The sequence below is a fragment of the Benincasa hispida genome, chromosome 1, assembly GCF_027475165.1.
Source record: "Benincasa hispida cultivar pf3 chromosome 1, pf3_genome.v1.1, whole genome shotgun sequence".
Taxonomy (NCBI): Eukaryota; Viridiplantae; Streptophyta; class Magnoliopsida; order Cucurbitales; family Cucurbitaceae; genus Benincasa; species Benincasa hispida.
The window spans coordinates 44,741,859-44,757,277 of record NC_143478.1 but is presented as its reverse complement, the minus strand read 5'-3'; the positions used below and the strand labels follow the sequence as shown (position 1 = coordinate 44,757,277).

The following is a 15,419-nucleotide window of genomic DNA, read 5'->3' as shown; positions in this document are numbered from 1 at the left end:
TTCAAATTAGATTGAAACTTCAAATTGGATGATGTTTCATGTACAAATTTTGCATATATAAAAGTTAAATTTGTAGTTTCTTCAATTTGGACGTGTTATGTTTGATTTTGATTAAGTAACAACTCAATTGAATTAAATTTGACAAATATTTTAATTTTTGTATTTATTTGATTTTATTTTGTATTTTGGAGAATTGATAAGTTGCTAGCCTATAGGTAGCAACTTGTTTCTCCATTTGTAGCATCTCACTTCAAATTAAAAAAAAAAAAAAAATCTTTCATTTCTTTCTTTATTTTCATCTTGAGTTGAGTTGAGAACAAGTATCCAAGAGTTCTGCTATATCCAAATAGTTCAAGGTTGCAGTTCTACTGGAGTTAGTCATTGTATTCTGTTGTGACAATCGTTTTAGCATGCTTGCAACATGTGTAGAGCAAATAATTGTCTTCAGGACACGCTTATCAAAAGTGTGCCTCAAGTACCTATTGACGTCTCCATAATATTTTGAGGTTTTCAAGGATTATTTAAGAGGCTGGAATATAATCATAATTATTGGGAATCAGAGATATCAAGGGTGAAATAGAAAATGAGATCATGAAGCGTAAAAATGATGGGAAAGAGGGTTGGGTTGAAAACAGGGTGAAATAGAAAATGAGATCATGAAGCGTAAAAATGATGGGAAAGAGGGTTGGGTTGAAAACTGTGTGTTACACCCTCTCCTGAGCTTTCTCTTTTGTCTGCAAGGAGACGTGAGGATGAAAAATATCACCATTTTGTGATATCTACTGCCCATCTTAAACCTGTTTTACTAACAACCCTATAGTCGAGTATAAAATAACATCAACTCTCTGGCTAAAATTATTTTATCACAATCCAAGTAATGTTTATACAACTTAATTCCTAGGTTACAAAACTCATAAAGAGCATACTTAAATCCTGAAACATGGTCGTAGTATGGCAGACAAACCTTGACCTTAGCAGTATCCTAGAACTCCACTCTTGTGCTACTTGGGGGAAAGGGGAACAAAACATTTGGAAAACATGAGCTGGGAAGCCTAGTGAGTGATATGTTTTTATACAAAGATAGGTTTTGCTTTTGAAATTCATTTTGAAAACGTTTTCATAGACAATCAGTCATAAAACAATATCAAAATATAAAAATGTAAATATCACAGTCTATTAACTAAGACAACAATAGCATGATCATAAGTTTTCCAAAGTAAACCATTTCAACCAAATACAAGTTACGAGAAAACAATCCCAGTACCCAATACAACCCGCCGAATGTGCACATGTCGACAAATCCCACTAGACGTATTCGGGTATGCTAACAATCCCAGCCAAATCATACTAATCATCCTAGTCATATGTCCACAAGATATGCTTACATTTCCAGGGTAAAATTCCCATTTCCAATGGTTGAAATCCCATTTTGAAAGAAAAATTCCAACAAAATCAATATAAAACATGATTTCAAGCAAATCAAGGATTAAAACATTGTAAAATAATGAAACCTAGTTCTTAAAATCCAAGAAATCACATTTTTAAGATCATTCCAAATTTTCTAAATCATACATGCATATATATATAATACCATATACGTATATAGATTCAACCAAAACATCTAAAAATAAACAATTCTCAGTTTACTAGTAGAGTTTTCCCCTTCATCCAAGTCTTTCGGTTTACTAGTTCCTCCTCGAATCTCGGGCCTGCACTAGCCCAATATTAGCTTAGAACCTCATTTTTAGGACTAGAGTAACCTTAGGATATCTTATTGGCCCTAAACTTAGCTTACCAACTTCAACAGACATGAAACTAGGCCTTTGGACACCACCAGACAATAGTGGATGCAGGGTTGATCTTCTACAAGTCAGTTGGACGCCTAGCCCTTCTTCCTCAATGCCTGTAGTGCTTCATGTGTTGGGATTGGTGTCCTAAATTTAGTGTATCTTGTGGTTTATAGTTTTGTTAACACAAATTATTTATCTAATAAAATCAGAGGTATTTTATTTGACATTTAGACAATATTAATTCAATCCAATAAACTAAGATCCAAAGTTATATGATCTCACTTGAACAGTATGTGGTTGACATACAAGTGGTTCATGTTCAAGTAATAACCTAAAGGTCTATAGTAAATGGATGAAGGTTGGGTGCCTTATCTTGATAACATTGTAAATACGACCCACTTTGTAACTATTACATGAGATGTAAGTGTTACAAAAAATATGAACCATATTATTCATGTAAAGACATGTGAGTGTGGGTATCCTGTATAAAGGAGTTTATACATAGATCGGACCACAAAATAATTAGTTTCTCTTTATAACACCATTACTTGAAGAAACTAATATTTCACTAGGAAGACCATACGAGACTTGACCTTAATTCCAAGTGAGTTATGAACTCTTATTTTTTATGACAATCCTTTGATCTGTATGGGTGAGAGTAGCCATAATATCCGACTCAATAAGCCTACCATTTTGGATTTTTCTGATTGGGGAGCTGGGAACACAACTACACAAGATAGAATTCACTCCTTTCAATTCCTTAGGAAAGTAGATAAATTACTCCCTTAATAGCCAGTTTCAGATCTTGAACAATGAGGCCTCAACCTCTCACTGGCCTGAGAGATGTTAGTTTATAGTTGGACTATAAACTGTTTGTTCATTAGAGGAATCAGTGGTACTTAAGAAGCTAGATGTAACTGTAGGGGTAAAACGGTATTTTAAATCAGCTGTAGTTATGAGCATTTGTGAAGGGTCATCACTTTATTGATTGGTTATATCCATGGACACAAAAATATATCTATAGTATGAAGAGTGCAGCTAAAGATGTCCACGGGATGGGGTAGGGACGGGGAAGTCCCCGTCCCCACCCCCCTATTCCATTCCCCGTCCCTGCGAAATTTTCCGCGAGGAATGGGGAAGGGATTCCGCGGGATCAAGTTCCCCGCAGGGAAAAATTCCTTGCCTTTATTTTTCTCTAATATTTTTCTTAATTTCAGTTAAATATTTTTTTTTACAATTCTTTAAACATTTTCAATGGAATTTTCATTTAAATGAAATATTATCAATTTTACTAATTAAAACAATAATACACATGCAATTTAAAAAAATATAACTAAAATGCTAAAATCTCATAATTTGTAAAAATTAAAATTCAATATTTAAAGCATACTAACTTAAATATTACAACATCTAAAAAATTAAAGTAATAAAAATCTTGAACTTAAATAATTAAAATATCCATAATTATCTTAATAAAGTCTATAATATATATATATATATATATATATATATATATATATATATATTCCCTGACCCCAACCCCGATCCCGTATTAAAAATTTATAATTTATATACAAAGTCGGGACGGGGCGGGTAAACGGAGTGGGACCAGGGTCGGGGTCGGGGTCAGAGAATATATTTCCCGTCTCCGGCCCGAACTGTAAATGAGGAAAAAAAATTCCCCACTCCCTCCCCCATTCCCCGTGTATTCGGGGATTCCCTGCCCCGTTCGAGGTGGGTCCCCGCAGGACCCCGACCCTACGGATTTTTTGGACATCTTCAAGTGCAGCTATCGGTCTTTAGTAGAGTGATCGGTAGTTAATGAATATTGATTAATTGGATTAAAGGAGTTCAATCAATTAATCGCATATCGTTGGAGCTTCTAATTTGTAGGTCCACAAGGTCTCCTTATTAGTTCACTAAAGGATAGTAATGAGGAATGATTTAAATTGTTCAAATCAAATGAGAAAATTTTATATTAATGAGATTAATATATAATGGTTAATTATAGATATGATCTATAATCCAAATTATATAAGAGAGGTATATTTGAATAAGATTCAAATATTAGATTCATATGAATTGTATTCATAAAGAGATGTACACATATAAATGTGTGATATTTATATGCTAATTAACTCCATAATAAATATGATTTAATATAATAATTTAATTGATTCATTAATGGTTAATCAATTGATTAAGAAATAATGGAGATTGGAGGTTGGTATAAATAATGATATTTATGATAATTAATTAAATGTATATTAAATAGGACTTAATATATGGTTATTTAATTAATATGTCAATTAATTAAATAATGGTTATTTAATTAATTAACACTAAAGGTATAAAGAAAAATTTTTGAAGAAGAGGTTAACCCTTGTCCATATAAATATATCCTTACAGTCCATTTACGGTAAGGGGTTTTATTACATAAAACCTAGCCTCTGAGCCTTTACATTCTCTCTAAAAATTCTCTACCATTTTTCCTCTTCAAAAGTTTTTGGAAACCACTCTTCCAAGTGTATTGTATCTAGTTGAGGCGTAATCAATTTGCTAGTGTGTATTCCATTTATATATATTTTTTCTCTCAACAAATTAAACTCAAAACTACATTTTAAAAATTTAAGAATCAAATAAAAATTAACTCAAAACTCAAGAATAAAGTATAACATTTTGAAACCTAACAATTAAATAGAAACTAGTTAGACTCACCATCGACCAAAAACTATTTGTCCTTATAATTTGTAGTTGGGTACTTAGTTACTAACAAAGTTTAAGTGAGAATATGAGATTCCTACCCATTTCTTTTGAGAAGAGTTATCGTTTGGTGATTTGTTTATATTACTAAATAATGTTTTTTATATAGCAAAGATATGTCATATCTAAAATAATAGTGAGGAAAAGTTTTTATTCATTATTATGTAACAAATTTAATATTAATTTTATTTTAAGTTGTTGAAAAGTATGCATCTTGCACATGGCTACACAAAATTCAAAATCCACTTTTACTCCATATAACATGTTATATAGGTCGAAAATTTGCGTATCTTATGTTATTTGAGTTATCCATTGTCGATGATTAATTTAAAATTTTGAATTCTTATTGTTCTCTTTTTGTTGGATTTTTATTAGGTCAACTTTTCTAAGTAATATATGTTTTTGTTTCCTAAATTTTGGTTTGATTCTAAGTTGCAAAATATTACATATTTAGTTCTTAAGTTTTGAGTTTAATTTCAATTTAATTTTACATTTCAAAATTTTACAATTTTATCCATGAAGTTTGAGTTTTGTTTTAATTTGGTCCCTAGGTTACAAGATTTAAACTTCTAATCTTGATTTTTCACTAAATACTCACTTCTGGTCTTTAATGTTAATATCTATTAATTAATTTAAAAAAATTAAAAAAATTATAGTTAATTAAGTTCACTATTTTTTTTTACCAGTATTAAAATTTCATTTCGTTTCATAATTATTTTAAATTAATTAAAGACATTAACGCCAAAGAATGAAAGTGGGTATTTAGTAAAAATCAATGTTAAAAATGTAAATCTTGAAATTTATTGACCAAATTGAAACAAAACTCAAACATTAAGGGTAAAATTGTAACATTTTGAAACATATGAACTAAATTGAAATCAAACTCATAACTTAAGGGTTAAAAGTGTAACATTTTAATAAAACTTACAACGAAATAGTAACTAAACCCAAAACTTAGGATCAAAAAATATTTTTCTCAATTTTTTAATAGTTCTTCAAACAACATCTTAAAACAAGATATCAAAGCAAGTATAGCTCAACTGACATACGAATATATCGACAATCAAGAGGTCGTCTATGATCCGGATTCCCTTTATTCTTATTATAAAACTTCTTAAAACAAGTAAAATCAGAAAAAATCTCTAAGTTGAAAGATCCAAATTAGATGAAACTAAAAGATCAAATCATAAATTATTCAATATCATCAATTTGCCGCACCATTAATCCATATGCAATTACAAGTGTTCGATCTAATATAGACTTTAGAACTATATCTATGAAGAAGTCTCCATCTTTAAAAACTCTCCAACAATAATTCACCACAAACTTCTAACTCAAGTTATATCTCCACACCATTAACTTCATTGAACCCACTCAAAACCACCTATCTCCATCATCCTAAATAATTAAATATATACTAAACTTTAGGATTGTAATAGATTTAAACCCTAAATTAATAATTATATCAATTTAAATTCTGAACTTTCGTAAGTATATAAATTTACACCTTTCTTCACATCTTGTTTTTGATAAATACATCATGTGAGATGTTATAGTTTTATTAATTAAACCTTCAAACTCTTGTAAGTGTTTCATTTTAAGCTTTCGATATATATATATATATTTATATTTTATATTTGAAAGAATATAAATATGTGTAAAAACGATTTTTCAAATGTAATCTTAATGAAAAACCTACATTGATTCACTTAGTTTATAGCAATTTAGAAGTTTTAAATGAAACAATTATATGTTTTGCATGATATCTTCGATCTAAATTTAAAGGAGTGTGCATTGATATACTTATGAAAGTTGAAGGTTTTAATTGATACAACCTCCAAAGTTGTAGGTTTTAATTGATATAACCTCCAAAGTTATAAGGTGTAAATTATTTTTTTCCTAAAATAAATACCCACAAAATCAAACCTAGAATTAGAATTTTTTTATAAAAAAAAAAAAAAATCAAGAATTTTCTCTAGAAAAGTTCTTAAAAAGTCTTTATTTAGAATGTGGCTGAGTGGTGGGATTTGAATCTTGAAACTATATGTTTTAACCAATAGTAGATCTTAAAAATTACACACACTTAAAATAAACTCTAATGGTGAAAAGATCCAAAAAGTTTCGCAAACTTTGACATAAATTTGAACTAAATTCCTAGTTTAACAAAGATTAAATTACAAGTTTACTCCATGAACTTTTAGATTTGTGTTTATTTCGTCCACAAATATTTTTTTATGTCTATTAGGTCCTTGAAATATTCAAAATATCTACTCTATATAAATTTAAATTTAATGTCAAATAGCTAAACTTTCTCTTTTGTGAATATTAGATCCATGAAATTATAAAAAAGAAAAATAAAAAAATAAGAATCTACACAAAGTTGAAAATTTATAAAACTATTGAACACAAAATTAAAAGTTTAAGAACTTATTAAACATTACTTTAAAGTTTTAAAGACCTATTTGAAATTAATGTAAAAATTATATGAACAAAGTTTGCAAATCAAATAGATACATATTTTAAAGTTTAGTGACTAAATTAAAGAAATAGATTTAAGTATTTAACTTTGGTCGTTGTATTTTTTGTTTTCATTTATTTTGGTCTCCATACTTTCAAAAGGTTAATTTTAGCCCTTATACTTTCAACTTTTGTTCATTTTGGTCTCTATACTTTTAAAATGTTCATTTTGGTCCTTATACTTTCAACTTTGATTCTTTTTGGTTCTTGTATTTTTAAAAAGTGATAATTTTGGTTATTTCATTTTCATTTTCATTACATTTTTAAGGGATCAAACTGAATATTTTATTTTAATTCTTAGATAGGTTATCGAGCAAAAGAAGTTGTCAGGACGTTTCGGATGCGATTTGAGCTTAAATGGAGCAATTAGCAAGCAACGGGAGGCAAAACAATGCATTCGAGCAAGGGGAGGAACGACGTTGCTTAAACGTTATGACATTTGTGTCCTGTGCCATTCATAGAGACAGTCTGCTAGGCAAGCATTACAGTGCTATCTTGTAGTGCCACATCGCTCTCCATTTGATACGTGAGCATGAAGAGACACTCCTTCCAATTTACTCTCCAAGGCACTTCATGAGTGGGCCTTCAACATCACAGCGTTTTGGTATGTTTTGGTTGTTGAGAAAATTGGTGTAAGCTAAAGATTGGAAAATTAAGAGAAATATGAGAGTACATATGAAAAAGAATGAGGATATTTATATAATTTATTTAAAAATTCGTTCTTTTCCAACATAAAAAAAACTTCAAATAAATTGATCGGGCCATTTTTTTTTTACCTAAAATGTAAAATTTAGGGACATTTTTTATAATTTAATCAAATAATATATAAATTAAAGAAATATTTAGAATTCGAAGCATTAAGAAAAATGATGTGAAATTTATTAATTAAAATAATATATCATCTAATGACGAATCAAATTACGGTAGATATTAGGGAAGTACCGACCTTCCAGTTGTAAGAACACATTTAATTTGTTTTTCCATGACTCCCATAAATTATGGTAGTACTTCCATTTCACTAATCTAGACTTTAGTCCTTTCTCACTCCCACTTTTTTCTCTCTTTTTTTTTTATTTTAATTTTTTATAAATTTTCTCTCTCATTATATTAATTATCAAATTTCTTTTTTTTTTTTGGTTTTCTCTTCATCTTTCTCTCTCCAATGATGCTCCAAGGCCAAGCAACCACCACCGACCTCCGCCCCTGCAAAAATGGCCAATACAGAACCCTAATGGCCATTCTCGGCGGAGCGTTAGCTCTATTGATCCTCACTACCATCCCTCTCACTTTCCCTCTCCTCAATTACTCCCTTCTCCTCCTCAAAACCTCTCTCGAATCCCCTGCAGCAGCCGCTTCCGCCGCCTTCCGCCCCCAAATCTTCGCCTCCGGTAATCTCTCCATTCTCTCCGCCCTCCCCTGTGATCTCGCCATCGGCGATTGGATCCCTAATTCCAACCCTAACGCCGCTCTCCCCTACACTAATGACACCTGCTGGGCGATCCACGACCATCTGAACTGCTTTAAGTACGGCCGACCCGATGCCGGATTCCTCCGATGGCGGTGGCGGCCGGAGGGGTGCGAGCTGCCGGCGTTTAATCCGGCGCAGTTTCTGGAGCTGATGAGGCATAAGGCGTTCGCGTTTGTGGGGGATAATATTGCCAGGAATCATGTTCAGTCTCTCATCTGCCTCCTCTCTAAGGTAACTTTTTTTTACCCTCTTTTACTTTCCTTAAAAAAATTTTTGTTACGTCAACATCTTTACCTGTTCAAGTGTGAACACAAATACTAAATATTTTTTAACATTAGAAATCGGAAAAACTAGTCATCTTCGGTTACCTTCTAATAAAAATGTATCACGTGCCATTTTTATTTTTTAAATGACTTTTTTTATTAAAAAATTATGACATAAAATTAGTTGCCGCCATTTATCTTAATTTAGAAGTTGAAATTCTCATAAAATTTACAGTTTATATTTTTTTTACTTAAAAGAAAAAGATTAGTGTAAAGATTTAATTTCATAAATCTTGTGTAAGGTTTTGATGGATTGATAATGAGTTTTGATACTTTTTACCTTTTTGAAAATTGTGAATGGTTGGTGGTGGAATTTCTTTATTTTGATTTCACATTTTTTGAAGTGTTGGTAATATAAAAAAATATAAAAAAGAAGGGTTTTTTAATTAAATTTAATTAGAATCTTTTTATTTTAATGCTTAAATTACCTTTTTTTCTTCTTGTATTTGTTTATAAATTTTTTTGTATTGTATTTTAAACCTTAGTTTAATTGGATCCCTTACTCTGGAAATTTTTGTTGGTATTCCTTTTTTAGATTTTTTTTTTTTTTTCAAAAGGTTTCATGGTACTAGGGAGAAGTAATAGGAATTCAATGTAATAATAAATCATTTATGAATATTTAAAAATACCTCTTTATGGCATATTTTGTTTTAGAATCTTGGGAGTGTGGGGTAAGTCACATTGGAGAATCTAAACTTTTTTTCCTTTTTAACTTTTAATTATAGAGAATTTTAAAAAATAGAAAAGTAAGAAAAATTATTTACACAAAATAACAAAATTTTCATCTTCTTTAATTGAGGTTTGATAGATCTATCCGTAATAGAAATTGATAGAAATTTATCATTGATAGACGCAGATAAAAATATAGCAGTGTTTATTAGTGTTTTTTTTTTCTTTTACTCTTTTTGTAATAGTTTGATATTTTTTATCTATAAAAATTTTCCTTTAATTATTTTTAATTTTATATAAAAAGCAAACATCTGTGTTGTTTGATAATAATTTTTATGGATTTTTTATCCGAAATTTTCTATAGATAGCAAATGCAACTTGAAATTCACTTCTTTGTAATAAAGTATTAATAAAAAGCAAATTTATTATTAATTTAGAAAATAAGAAACCATAACAAAATACAAATTCCAAATTTTGTTAATAAATAGGCCCTAGATTGCTATTTTCTTACTAAACCAATAGATCTTGTATAGGTTAGGTTATGAGAGATCAACAACCTTATGTGAAAAATTATGAATCAATGCAATATATTTATCGGTTAAACTATAAGTTTGGTCTCTAACTTTAGTTTTGGTTGATAAAATATATTAAATATTTAAAAGTTCTAGTGGGTGTATTAAACTTTAAAATCTGTCTAATAAATCTATAATTTTTATTTAATTACTTTTAAAATTTTCAATTTTGTATCAAATAAATATGAGATGTTTTTTAAGATTTGAGGATTTGCTAGACGTTAAATTAATAGTTTAAATTTTTTCTTTTTTTTTTTTTTTTTTTTTTTTTTTACATGATAGAAAAATTCAGTTAGTCCCTTGAACACCTCTTCCCTTTTATTATTATTTTCTAAAGAAAACCCCTCAAACACACCATGTGATATTGATCTAGATAAGGCATTTAATATTATGAGAATCTTTACAGAGATCAATGACATAGGGATTCCACTAAATTTCCTAGTTAATCAAATCTTTATTTATAAATAAAAACATGTTTGTTGTTCTTAGTGAGTATTGTTTAGTACTTTTTAGAGAGGTAACAATTTTTAAGGATTAAAGACTATGCAACTATAATTTATGGATTTAAAACACTGTCAATAAAAATAAGGAGAAATTAGTAATTTAGCACCATTGATATTAAATCAAGGATCAAAATGAGCATGATTTAACTAGCATAAATAATGTATTATCAATTTCGATGCCAGAAGTTCAATTTTCTTCTCTACTATATATATAAAAAAAAAAATACTAAATCAACTTCAGTTTATAGTTGTACTTGTTATTGAAATTATATAAAAAAATAAAAAAAAATCGTATAATAGAGGTTGGAAGATTCAAATCACATATGCTATGAGTTATGCTTTCTTTGACACGGAAAAAAAAATTAGTTTGTACTAAGACACCCTTGATCATGTTTGAAGGATGAGGACTTAATGTTTTGAAAATCAACTTTTTACTTTTAGTTTGAATACTATTAAAAATGGGGTTTTTTTAAAATGATTTTAAATCTTAAGTTAAATATAAAATGTCATTGATTTGATAGGATCATCTCTATTTTATCCATAAATTTCAAAAGTTTTAAGTTCGTCAATTCTTATCCTAATTTTTTTTAGGAGATATTCAAACTACAGACCTTTAGATCATATACATTAGTTAAAATTTTGTTAAAATTTTTCTAAAAAAAATTTATTAAAATTATTTAAACTAACGAAATTACATAAATGCTCTTGTTTTCGCGTACATTTTAAAATCTTCAATTAATAAGAAACCTTAGGATATTTCTTTTCTCTTTTCTGATGTGTGTTGAGGTCAAGATTGTTACCTCATTGTTCAAGTTAAACCAACTTAATGGTTTTCAAAAACAAATCATATGAAAGAAATAGGTAAAAGAAAACGAAAGGGGGATAAACTTATCATTCAAACATGTTTCATTAGATTTTGTTCTGAAAAAGCAGAAAACTACTTCAGAACAGCTAGCTTCTAAAGAGTCATAAAGCAATCAAACTTCCCTTTTAGTGAAATTTACTTCATTCTTTACACCTCTTTCTTCGTTGATTTTCAGCTGGAGTATCCAATAGATGTTTCACCCAGCCGAGACGAACACTTCAAGAAATGGAAATACATGTCCTATAACTTCACAATGGCTTTTTTGTGGACAACCCATCTAGTAAAATCAAAAGAATCAACAACAGGAGGCGTCTTCAATCTATATTTGGATGAGTTTGATGAAGCATGGACTTCCCAAATAGCTGGATTCGATTACGTGATGATCTCGTCCGGCCAATGGTTTCTCCACCCTATGTTTTTCTACGAAAATGGCAAAGTCATCGGCTGCCATGACTGCTTCCTCAACAACGTAACCGAGTTGGGAATCTACCATGGCTACAGAAAGGCCTTCAGAACAGCCTTCAAAGCCATTCTCAGCTCAGACAGCTACAAGGGAATCACTTACTTGAGGACTTTTTCACCTGCACACTTTGAAAATGGGCTATGGAATCAAGGTGGGAACTGTTTGAGAACAGAGCCATTTAAGAGCAAAGATTCAGCATTAGAAGGTATGAATTTAGAGCTTTATATGACTCAAATGGAGGAGTTTAGAAGAGCTGAAAGAGAAGGAAGAAAGAATGGGTTTAAGTTGAGGTTGCTAGATACAACACAAGCAATGTGGCTAAGACCTGATGGCCATCCAAGTAAATATGGTCATTGGCCACAAGGGAATGTGAGTTTGTATAATGATTGTGTTCATTGGTGCTTGCCTGGTCCTATTGATATTTGGAGTGATTTCTTGCTTCACATGCTGAAAATGGAAGGCATCAGATCAGCTCAAGAGAGAGTTCAGTTTGCTCATCAAACAGAGTTGAATCAAAGATGAAGTTTCTTACACTATATTTTGTTTTGTCATGTTTGATTTGCTTTTGGTTTTGATTCTTTATTGTTATTATTTCTTTTCTTTTTACATTCACAGATCTTCATCTGTATTACTCCACCTAGTAAATGAAAGAATGAAATGCCAATAAACACAATCAACACAAGTTTGCATCTATTCATCAATTGCTTTGTCTTGGAGAATCCAAAAGGGTGATTTGTTTATATATTTGATTCACTGTATAGTGTTCTATTCGAAAATAGCGTACGTTCGATATCAAGTTTCTATATATCTAAACAATTTTACTACATACAGAAAATACTGATGAATATGGCTGTTCAGAATGAAATTTTGATGAAAACCACGATGTGTAGAGCTAAAATGTAGAGCACGAAAGCAGATCGGAGTAGCATTAGTCTCTGTTGATTCTCACTCCGACCACCGGTGCGACAAGGAAGTCTGTGGTGTGAGTCAGATAAGTGGTCTGAAAAATTCTTGTCAGACATGCTTCTTCCAAACCGATTCCGAGCAATTTTAGCCTCAGAGCTGCTACTTTGAAGCCTCCTTAATGATGCATTTAGTTTTTCCAGCTCCATCTCCTTCAAATGAATGTCACTTGCCAAACCTTCAGCTTGTGCCTAAAAACATAGGAAATACTTGAAAATTGATTTTGTTATCCGAATCGAGGTTTAAGCATCCGACTCCAGAAAAGTAAGATTCACCTGTTTTACAGCTAGCTGCTCGATGAGACTATGGAGTTGCTTGTCCAACATTTTCTCTCTCTGAACTGCAAATGTCTTTGATATCAAGTCTTTGAAAAAGGAATAAAGTGAACAATGTTAACATGATGACGAATTAAAAATACCTGGTGAAGGCTGTTTTAGAGATTTGTCCTGAATTTCTACCCACCTTTTCTCTAACTCTTTAACTGTATCTTCCATTGAACTCTAGAAGAATAACAAAATTTTCTCAGCAATGACTGTTAGGCAATGTGGAGAAGAGGGATGAAAGTAAAAGAAAAAAGACAATATTTAATCAAAATAAGGTAGCAGACCAGCTCTTGTTTCTTGATATCTAATTTTTCTAGCAAGGCAGACTTTGATACTTCCATATCTTGTTCTGCTTCAACTTTAGAAGGTTTGGATGTCAATTCTCCAAAGTTGATGGATTCATCATTTTCCAGAGCAGCTTGTGCTTTTTCTAGCTCGATTTCCAGATTCTTGGTGGTTTCTTCCAACTCCTGTAGTATAAATTAACAAAAAAATAAAAAAAAAAAATGTGCATGGCTTGAAATTATCCAACAATTTGAGGAGTTTTTAATGTCAAGTCAGTAATACCATGGAAATGCAATTAAACCCTTCCATAATGCAGAATTAATATATCCATCTGTAGGAGAACTCAAAGGAAATAAAATGAATATTTATGATCACAGAAAACCGATGTGATGCTTAATTTTGGTTTTTGAAAATTAAGCTCATAAAGACTATTTCATCCTAAGTTTCTATGTTATATACTTCTTTAGAATCTTACTAGGAATTCACGTGTTTCTTTAACAAATATGAACACCATAATTGAAAAATTGGGTGGAAACCCACATAAATTTCAAAAACCAAAAGCTAAAAATGAAATTGTTATCAAACGGAGCCTTAGAAACAGCAATGGAAACAAAATTGGGATCTTTAACCATTACCTCTAACTTGCTCATAAGCAAATCTGCTTCCTGCCTCTTTTCCTGTATTTTGTTTTCACAATTTGATATGGCCTTTCCATATGCAACATTTTCTTCCTGTAGTGATATCACTCTCAATTGGACCTGGCAATCAGAATCATACCAACTATCAGAAGCAATAGCAAGAACATTTCTAGGGTATTACTAACTCATTTCTCCTGCCATCAGTTTAAAGCAAGAATTCTTCCTTATGCATGGTACAGAAAGCTTAATATTTGTTTCCATAAACTGCCAGCATTCTCTAAATACCAGTTTTAACTCATAGAGATGCACAAACTAGTCCAAACCTCATACCTTCGGCAAAAGTTATCATCAAATCTTTTTACATTGTTTGATCTAATCAATTTCACTTTGTGAATTCAGATTCTGCATGAATCCTTTCTCAACCCTCGGAACCTCTCACCAAAAAGTAGAATAGGGGTTAAGCAATAATCAGCATTCATCTCCGCTTGAAGCTGCAGGCCATGCATCGGATCTGAGACTCGCTCATCCAGTTCACAGTCTACCAGATTATTTCTTAACTTGAAAAATAGGAATCCAATACATACTCGAGCTAAGAATAAAACAATTTTGTAATGATCCCGGAACAGAACAATAACAGATATCTAACAATGCAACATCTAACGTGAACAATTGAATTTTCCGGAAAAATAAACTACTTAGACTTGTCGACAACAATCACAAACGTGAGTCAAAGTCCGAGATCGTTAAACCTTTAATTCGATGAGTTCAAAGTAATATTTAGAATCTATAAATAACAAATTTGATAAGATGAGAACTACAAAGGAATCGCAGAAGCCTAACCTGTTCGCGAGTGGAAGAATGGGCGTTCAATTGAAGAGTAAGATCGGCCGTGGACGCAAGGGAGTGGGCATGAAGGTGGGGAAGCCGTTGGGAGATGTCGGGAGGAGGCAATCGAAGGCGCAGATCGCGGACCGAGCGACTGAGAGAAGCTGCTTTCTGATTCAATTCTCGAACGTAATTCTGCTGCTCTGGAGTAAATATTATGGGAATCGAAGTGATCTGTTCGTCGTCGTGGTTCGCACCGCCGCCGCCGCCGCCGCCCACGACGTCCGCTGCCCATGCGAGCAAACCGGCCATTTTTACCTGATCCTATCCGTCGCTCGTTGCTATTATTGCAAGTTTGGAGCCTAATCTAATGGGTTACTTTCCCAAATTAAGGGAGAAAATTGGGGTAGATAGCTAAATTCTAATTATCCTTTTGAAATATGTTTAATGTT

At 31.2% G+C, this 15,419-nt stretch overlaps 2 protein-coding genes across 2 annotated transcripts; one reads left to right on the top strand and one right to left on the bottom strand.

The window, feature by feature from the left end:
• The first annotated feature begins 8,027 nt into the window (after positions 1-8,027).
• Positions 8,028-12,634, top strand: LOC120084126 (protein trichome birefringence-like 19). Its single transcript, XM_039040027.2, has 2 exons — positions 8,028-8,769; positions 11,646-12,634. The coding sequence occupies exons 1-2, from the start codon at positions 8,233-8,235 to the stop codon at positions 12,453-12,455; spliced, it is 1,347 nt and encodes a 448-aa protein (XP_038895955.1). The 5' UTR covers positions 8,028-8,232; the 3' UTR covers positions 12,456-12,634.
• A 10-nt stretch (positions 12,635-12,644) lies between these two features.
• Positions 12,645-15,419, bottom strand: LOC120084134 (golgin family A protein). Its single transcript, XM_039040036.2, has 6 exons — positions 14,983-15,419; positions 14,140-14,262; positions 13,504-13,689; positions 13,315-13,396; positions 13,172-13,236; positions 12,645-13,087 (listed from the first exon to the last, which is right to left on the bottom strand). The coding sequence occupies exons 1-6, from the start codon at positions 15,277-15,279 to the stop codon at positions 12,788-12,790; spliced, it is 1,053 nt and encodes a 350-aa protein (XP_038895964.1). The 5' UTR covers positions 15,280-15,419; the 3' UTR covers positions 12,645-12,787.